Below are 9,404 nucleotides of genomic sequence, written 5' to 3' on the forward strand. Positions count from 1 at the left end.
AGATTGATTTTCAAACAGACTTGTTCACTGATGACTGCTGTGCAACCCTGGATGGTCCAGATGGATGCAGTAGTGGATTGGTGGTGGATGGCCACCACGTCCCAACATGGCTGTGACGTCAGCAAGGAGGTGGTGGAGTCATGTTTTGGGCCGAATTCATGGGGAGAGAGCTAGTCGGCCCCTTCAGAGTCCCCGGAGTGAAAATTACCTCAGCAAAGTATATGGACTTTCTGACTGATCACTTTCTTTCATGGTTCAAAAAGAATAGCCCGTACCTTCTATGGGGAAAAGGGGAGAAACTCATGGTGTGGTCACCATCCTCCTCTGACCTCTGCCCTATTTGAAGTATCGTCAAGCAGAAGATCTGAGGGTGGGTTGCAGTTCATATCAAAACAGCAGCTCTAGGAAGGTATTCTGACATCTTGCAAAGAAATCCAAGCAGAAACTCACAAACTCACAAGTTCAATGGACGCAAGAATTGTGCAAGTGGGTCCAAAGAAGGGATCCTATGTTAATATGCAACTCTGTCAAGATGTTTTTGATTGAAATAGCTTTTGATTTTAGTACATCATTCAAAGAATAACTGTTTGCAGTTCTTTATAATCCATAAAACATTTAGAAAATCTGCTGTGCATAATAATATGGAACAGTGCATTTTGATTTTTTTTTTTAAATAAAAAACAACATCTAATTGGGAGGTTTGTTCAGTAAAATTTGATTTATACTGTAATAGTTCATGACTTGAAAATTATACTGACCATCATTTGCATTGACCATTTAGGAAAATCTGAGAAAATATCACTTGCATAATAATTTGGAACACGTTGTATGACTCAAAAACACAAACCAAAAACAGATTTCATTTGATTCATTTATTGCAATAAAGATATACAAAGTATTTGTAATCATAACTGTTAAAATGTTAGAAAAAACATATCTGTGACTGTTAACAGTACAGTGAATCAAATCATTACTACTTCAACCAGCCAGGTTGATTCCATCCATGTTTGTCAAAGCTTGGTATTGCTTTTTCTGATCTTAACCAGGTCTTTGTCTCAAAAGGCATCGAAAAGATAGTCAAAAAATACAATTTAGCTAAAATTAAAAGGCAAGCAGAATATTAACAGAAAAACATGCACAATAATTTTGTACTGAATCCAAAATATTACACAAGAAAAAAAAAAAAGAAATTCCAGATCTAAAATAAATACTTTCTTCATACTAAATGAAACATTATTAGATTATTTACAGGTTAGGCCATGTTAGTGGAAAGGAGGCCAATGTCTGCAGGTCTTTAGGATTGTGATTACTTTATTATGTTGGAAAACGTATTACCAGTCATTTTGGTTCTGGAATGAGCGGGTGACAGGGATCAGGCTAAGAAAGAATAACGTTGGATTATGATCTCAGAAACGCTGCCTTAAATCTGAAATATTAACAAATGACTTCTGATCTGTGGAACAGAGCATTGGAATAGAGCATTGGAATATTCTCCAATACTCTTTATAACCTATTAATAAAGAGAACTGATCAAATCAATAGGCACAAACCCCTGTTTGTAAAAGTTAGGTTTTGATCAAAATGTGACATATCAAAGACAAAGATTTCCTATAGGTCAGACTGACCGATATATGTATGTGTATATGCTGAATATATGTCTATATATCTTCTTTAACATATAAATACAGAATAATGTATGTGTGTTTTCTTCAGTGTTGCTCTAAAACAGAAGGGAGAGTGAAGGCTCACAGTATGGCAATGAACATAAAGTCACATCTTTATTCTGTTTAATACACAAAAGTGATTTCAAACATCAAATCTAATTTCTCTTTGAGTACAGGCTTAAATAAAGTCCAGCTTGTTCTGTGCATTCATTTGTATATTCTTCAATTAGTTCATATTGAAGGCTCAATGGACATTTATAGAATTCACCATTAACAGCTCAAAATAGCCTGAAGTGTACAGCAGCTAGCTGGGATGGATAATTATCATACTGCTTATGATAACTGGGGAAAATGATTGACAAAAACTTACTTATGGTCATAAGGATAAACTTGATTATGTTTGCAAAAACTATAAATAATATAATTGCAGTTGTTACTATTGCTGTTTGAGCTGTTGGTTCCATGGCAGTATCGATCAATATCATTACATTTCAAAATGTGAATGCAGTTATTGCATGCTGTTCAGTACCACAACTGCACTACATAATGGACCTGCTTTACCGTTTGGTAATGGGCGTCTTGGCTTTACAATAGTTTGGATTTGTGGGGATATGAATGAAGGGACAGATGTATCACTAAGACCGGTGAAGAACACATTTTGTGAGCTGCATCTGTTTGAGTGAAAGTCTGATTTTTAAACAAACTTAAAACTAATTCTGAAAGGTCTAGAACGTTCCACTTTGATAGAACAGTCCTCAGAGTGGGAATGCTTCCAAAAGCTTCCCCAAACACAAGAAATGAGCTGGGAAGTTTGCTCCTTCCCCCAAATAGAAAGAAACCACCTGTCTTCAACATTGGAAAGTTTTCCTTAGACAAACAGGAACATCCTCTCTCACTCCTACAGATGGGTGTAATAATAGTAAAGGTGCTTTGCTTATTTCTCAGGACAAAGTGTCTGGAACAGTGTGCAGGAGAAGCACAGAAGGATGAGTGATAAAGATCTTATTGCTGTCTATGTGGAAAATACATGAGAATAAAGCAATAAAAAAAATAAAATAAAAAAATCTGCTCACTCAGAAGCCGGACTTCATAATAAATACATTACATTCCACTAACCTAAGCATTGGTTGACATTCTTCATAAATTGCATACAATCAGTGAAAACTAAACTTGTTTGAAAAAAAAGAAGACATGAGTAGAAGGGCAAATCAAAACAGAACTGAATTTGACTTTACTGTTGTAAGCCATCTCTTATCTAAAACAACATTGATCAGCAAAATTAGAAGCTGTTCATCTGACGACCTAAATCGCTTTCTATAGTCGAACAACCTGCAAAGTCACATTGATTCTCTCATCTGGAAATCCAATGACTTATTTACTTCAGTCAACATTTACTCAACAGAATTTGAGGTGAAAGGTATCTGCTCACTAACTCCTGACCTACTCTATTTTTTAATTTGACAGCAGAAGTACACCATTAAAACTGTACTTATTCACTTCTAATGATTGCATAAGCAATAGATGTACAGTTATTAAGTTTATTTAGTAAAAACTTTTAAAAATCAGCCAAACTTTACTTCTCCAAGCATAAACTACAGTTCTATTCGAGCTTTGTGTTCTACAGTTGACCTATTTTTCACACCTCAGAGCAGAGAAGTTCTATATGGCTTTTCATGGAACAATGGTACTGCTGCTTGGAGCCAATGGAGGATTGCTGAAGGTTCCCATCAAATGAAGCAAGGCTCCACTGCACAGAAAACTACTGGACTGGAACTTCAGCTCAACTGCTCAAATGCATAGAGGTACATCATCACACTCAGTCAAAACATATTCTGGATGTGGGGAGATGTGAGCTCTGTGAGACCAGGAGGACAACACTCCACAGTGCAGCTTGATGGGAGCAAAGGAGCCCAGTAGGCTTGTCAGCCTACATCAGTATACATCAGTGCCAAATATTACAGTCAGCGGACAGAGCACTTCAACAGCAATGTGCAGTTAAAAACCAGAGCACATCAAATTCAACGACACTACAGATGGATGCATCTACATTACAAACGAGCTGAGACTGAAGACAAACCACGGATTGCTTCCACATTTATCCACAAATCACACAGCCAGTATGGCTTTGGAGAAAGGAAAGCATCATTAAGGCAAGGTTTTAATTAGGTCGTTGAAGAGAGTAGAGTCTTTAGAGGGGAAGAACAGAAACAAACATTACTCAGCAGCTTCCAACCAACAAGGCTGGAAGCCTCTTTGCTAACTGTTTGCATGTTTAATTTAAAAACAAATACAATCTGATGCAGGCACTGGACCCAAACAGTCAACTGTGTCCAATAACAGGCTATTGAAAATGATCAACAGCTTTACAATGGAAGACCAACAGGGCTTTGAACCATAAGCAGATTAGAAGAATCTAAAAACAAAAAGACAGAAAGGCTTCACCCCCAAATCTAAACTGATTTAACTAAGAAAGAATCACCATAAATGCATTAAAATTATTACTTAACCGCCAATAATATGGGTCATATTGTTTATCTGATTAGAGATTCAACTAATTTCATCAGATCCGACCAAAAGGCACATCTGTAAGGCTTTAGAATGTGTTGTTCTCTCCAATGTCTAAAACAAATAACTAGGTGATTATTGCTAACAGACGTGGCAACTGGTCCTAGTAACTTCAAGATATTCCATACCATGAGAACAAAAAATCACAAATATTATGAATGCCTGAATTACAGCCCAAGAGAAAATAATTTGAACAGAAATTACAACTTATGCACGAAAGTTGAAAAAAACTAAAGCTACAAAAAAAAAGAGGAAAATTTGGAATAAATAGAAAAGAAAGGAGCCAAGAGGGCAACCTTACCAATAATTTCCACCCTAACCCTGAAATTCCTTCATCAACGTCTCAACCGGTATCACTTCCTTCTTTAGATCAACAGCGGCTGTGTTTTCTACAGTCTCTGGAGTGTGATGGTGCACCTTTTATTTTGGGATTTAACTGGAACATGTGTGTGGCTTTGCTATCAGCCGCAGAAGTGAACGTGAGACTTAAAAACGCAGGATTTTTCCCTGTGCTAACACTAAGAGTAGAAGGTGAGGACGCTCTGGTGGTTGCCACGCACGAGGAGGATGGGGGGCAGGTCCTTAGACAGCACCTCCAGCCAGGCCATATAGAGGGCACTAGAGACTGCGCCCTTCCGAGCTAATGGCAGGCTCCTGGAGAGAGGAACAACAGTTAAAACAAAGATCTAGCTCTTTCATATTTGGGCGACAGCGTTGGAATGGACACACTATCACATTCATGAAGTGGCGCTACAACAGACGATCAATGGTGAATGCAGGCTTACATGACGATGAGGTTGGCAGTGCTGGAGTGTTCCTTCAGTAGCTCATTGAGCCTGATCTGACGATTGGTCTGGAGAACAAATACAACACACAGTTAGAAAACATTCCTCTAGAATCTAGATCCCCGCACTCAGACTCAGGGTGTGGGGGGCAGGACAATCTCACAGATGGAAACAGATGCATTTCATCATGCCTTTTTGATGCTGTACTTCTTTATGCATTCTCTGCTAATTGCATAAGCTGTGGTCATTGTTGTAGAATGATCTGTAAATACAACAATCATCCAGGCTCTTCAAATGTCAGTGTCATGTGAAGACGTGGAGAAAACAACTGACGGCTAATGATTCAGTTTGAAGCTTTGCAGTGATTTTAGCAGCTAGAACCGAGAACAGTTGTGACTGCAGGCAGTATATTACAAGTTAGGTGGGTTGCCAGGCTTTACACGGCCCCTTCCCCCTCCAGGCTAAGTGTTTGTTTATGCTTTCATTATACAGAAAAAAAGAAGAAAAAAAATCACAATTCCTTAGTATGGCTTATTTTAAAATAAGCCAAACTGCAAGTGATGAGTATATCTCTGGCAGGGCAGAATAGTTCCTGACAGATGGGTTTATAGTTGATGAATTGAAGCTGAGAGCATGCACCAGTCACACCGCTTGGCATCTCTGGCATTGGCCGCCTCACACGCCGTCGCGGTTTGATCACCGAAGTTTACCTTGGTGCAGACTGCCTCATAATTGTGCATGACGCTGGTTTTATTTTTTTATTCTTATTTTTTGAGTGACACGATGCATTAACGGCACCATATCAAATGTTTTGTCAACTTAGTGAGGCAGCAGTGCTGCATGCGGAAATCAGAAAAACCTTTTCCCTAAAGCTCAGGCAACCAAAACAGTCTCTGTCTCTGAAACTCAATAGACATGAAATAGAAGACCTACTTTAGTAGCTCTTCCATTTCATGGAAAAGCTACTCAGTAGACATAAATCATGTCTATTGATTTATGTCAATATATATTGACATAAATATATATATATTTATATATATAGTTTGCTGTATCCAGCAAACTGTCCCTCTGCTGGATACAGAGGGACAGTTTGTCCCTCTGTATCCAGCAGAGATGTGCAGTGCAGCAGATTTATCATCATGCAGGGCTAGTTGTTAGAATTACTATGTTATCTTTCTTACATAAGTAGTTTTAGTTTAATATATGATTAAGTTGTTTTTCCATTTTGTTCTCTCTTAACCTAGAGAAGAGGAATTTGTTAAACTGTGTGTAAGAAGAGGTCTTCCTGTGATACTCCTAGTTGTAAAACTGTCTGTGTGTAGAACTTAGTTCTGTTTTACCCCTTTCCTTGTTATCAGAGTAGCCCCCCCTTCTGTTATGATCACCTTCCCACATTCCATTCCCTTCCCTTTCCCTGCTAATAAAAAGACAAGTTCTGCAGCAGAGTGACAGAACGTATGCTGGTGGAAGCCAGGCTGGCTTCTACCAGGCCGGCTTCTACCAGGCTGGCAGAAATGCTGGGGTTACTGTGCCTTCTCAATTCTTGCAAGAATTTGGTTGAAAACCAAGTAATGCCGTCTGTGGTTCTTTCCAAGGTTGAATGAGGCCTTGAGCAGAATTTGACTTAGGGGCCCTTCTTGCTGCTAAAAACATCAGCACCACTAACAGCATTTCACTATGGACTTAGTAAAATCTGGGAGAGGGGCTCTAGTTTATTTGGCCAACCGTAAAAGCGTAAAAGTGATAATTGTATTGTGATAATTGTAGTTCCTGAGATGTATTTATGAACAAACAGAGCTCAAACTTAAAGATTAAACTCATGGCATCAGATTATGGTAACCAAACAATCCAACTATGAGGATTGTTCTTAAGTAAACTTTGCCAGCTCCTTAAAATCTTAAAATTTAAATTATAAAGTTAAATTACAGGACGTTATATTGTTTATCTGTGCTGAGACTAAATTTAACAGCGTCGATATTCTCAATAAATAAAATATTACATTTTTACATGTGTGGTCTGTGTTAAAATGTTAGCAAATACAACACAGGTCTGGGGGGCCACAAGCAGCTTCTTAGTTCATTTATGCCTTGGGCCGGTTTTAAATGTGATCAGCGTTACATCATCTTTTTAGATCCACTAATTGATTACTTAATTTGCATTTAACAGAAGTGCAAAAAACCTGATATTTATTTTAATTGTATTTTTTTATTTGTTGTTTTTAAGACTCTATAGGTTTAGGAATTGTCAGTAAGGTCTTCAAGTAACATAACTGCCCAGTAATATTTTACATTTCCTGTCAACTTAACAACTTTTAATTTTTAGGTTTTGTTGGCTCTAGTGGCCTTTATTTGAAAGTAGTTCGACAGGAAAGAGGGTAATGAGAGAGGGGGAAGACATGCGGCAAATGTCACCAGGCCGGGAATCGAATCTGCGACCACCACCATGAAGACCAAGGCCTCAATACGTTGATTGTGCTTTGCCCCTGCGCCACCACAGCAACCCCAACTTAACATCTTTAAATATAAAAACATCCACCAGGTTTAGCAAGTTTTCTGGGGAAAACCCAGGACTGGCATGAATCAGAAACCTTCTGATGTCTGAATGCTGCCACTGATCAGGTAAATTTTTATCTGCTGATGTTCTGCTTTAACTGGGTGACATGTGACATATTCCTGCAGAATGTCGACCAAGATGTGATTGAGTAATCTTGATGTTGTGACCGGATTGGTGACGTTAAAAGTTAGTGGCAGGCTTCACCAGGACCTCACTGTGTTTGAGATGACATGGAAGCAGTATGCTGAGTGTGCTGCAGTGAATCAATGTATGATTCACTGCAGCACACAGTGAATCACAGTGAATCACACACTGATTCACCTTGATGCAGTGCATCAGAGAGTATGAGAGGTTGTTTCAACCTCTCATGCAAAGACTTTTGCATGCTAAAATAATGAAATAAAAATATTTTTGCAGCATTTTCCTTCTAAACCGGTGAATCAGAGTGTGTGTGCCGTGTGTGTTGCAGTAAATCAGAGAGTGGGTGCAGACCTTGGCGCGGTACAGTTCCAGCTCGTTGTCTGTGATTCTCCAGGGTTCGCTGTTTTTCAACCTCTCGGCTGCCTCCAATTCCATGTTGTCTTCCTTCAGCCGATAAGGCTCAACCATCTCCTCAAAGGTTGCCACACTAAGTCAGAACACAGACTTCCTGGTTAACAACATGATATAAGCTGCAGACTTCCTGGTACAGCCACAGTTACCCGAATGTGACATCTGTACAACAAAAAAGCCACACTGGCTTCTGAGTGGGATTGGATGATATTCTTAGAATGTAGGTTTAAATAATAATTTATGAGCAGTGATAAGCCATCAGCCATGTCAACAAACACGACAAACAGGAAACCAATCTGCTGCTTTTTGTTGTCCCTTAATGAAGACCAACTTAAAATGATAAGTGAAAACATGTTCTGTCACATTTTATTTACAATTAGGAATTCTGGAGGATCCAAAGTTTAGTTTGAGCTTGTTGTCAAAATACCTCTTTGCTGGTAATCAATGATGATGTATTTTCACCACCAGATGGCAGCAGTGAGCTGAACATTTTCTAATGAAACTGACTTCTAACACACTAGGTTTAAAAACATTTAAACAGCTGGAATCTGTGAACAACAAATATCTAAAAGAAGACAAAAATGTATTCCTGTTTTTTAGAGAAAGGTGCTGTTTTTTTTCTCTGCATGTTGTCTGTGTGACGTCAGTGGGAACAAAAATAATGTATACGTTTGACATTCTAAATGTTTAAAAAGCCTCTTCTATCCCCATTTATGTGAACAACCTGCAGAATGTTGAGGTAAAACTATTGATCAGATGACACCAAGCTCAAGTAAGCACATGTTTGGTGTGGCCTTTATTGTTGCCCAGTTTTGAACTTGGCTTTAACTCATTCAGTCTAAAGCATCTTTTAGAAAGTCAACCACATAACAAAAGCTCTAATTATTTCAAAGTTTGCATCTTCAGAAAATGTTGAGTGGATGAGACTTTGAAAGTAGAGTCAGACTTTAGAAGTGACATAGTCAAGTACAGATGAAATGTTCAGAGGAAGGCGAGATGATGGTGAGGATGACATGAAAACGACTGAAAGAGCAAACTTACTGCTCCTTCTTGGGCTTGGTGTTGATGTCCCCCAGCACGGTGATGTCAGAGAAGTCTATTCTGAACTTGCTCAGTAGAGTTGCCATCCTGTAAAAAAAAGTCAGAGTTGTAGGTTTTATGCTTTGTTGCTCAGAGCAGCAGAGTTTTATCTGGAACCGGAGCTAATTTCTTTCTGCACTAACTTCAACAGAGCAAAATTCCTGACAGAGTGAGGCATCCTGTGTGCTGCACAGCACCTTTGTGT

General features: G+C 38.7%; 1 protein-coding gene across 1 annotated transcript in view; it reads right to left on the reverse strand.

Annotated features, from left to right (window-relative positions):
* Window positions 1-854: 854 nt before the first annotated feature.
* LOC103131098 (solute carrier family 12 member 2) overlaps window positions 855-9,404 on the reverse strand; it is a gene marked incomplete at its 5' end in the record, with an annotated part of 15,357 nt that continues 6,807 nt past the window's right edge. Inside the window, 4 exons of the mRNA XM_007542668.2 lie at window positions 855-4,883; window positions 5,015-5,082; window positions 8,060-8,195; window positions 9,161-9,247. Of these exons, the coding sequence (XP_007542730.2) occupies window positions 4,748-4,883; window positions 5,015-5,082; window positions 8,060-8,195; window positions 9,161-9,247 (427 nt within the window). The remainder of the gene's footprint in view (window positions 4,884-5,014; window positions 5,083-8,059; window positions 8,196-9,160; window positions 9,248-9,404) is intronic.

The sequence above is a fragment of the Poecilia formosa genome, unplaced genomic scaffold (genome assembly GCF_000485575.1).
Source record: "Poecilia formosa unplaced genomic scaffold, Poecilia_formosa-5.1.2 Scaffold717, whole genome shotgun sequence".
In the NCBI taxonomy this organism is placed as follows: domain Eukaryota; kingdom Metazoa; phylum Chordata; class Actinopteri; order Cyprinodontiformes; family Poeciliidae; genus Poecilia; species Poecilia formosa.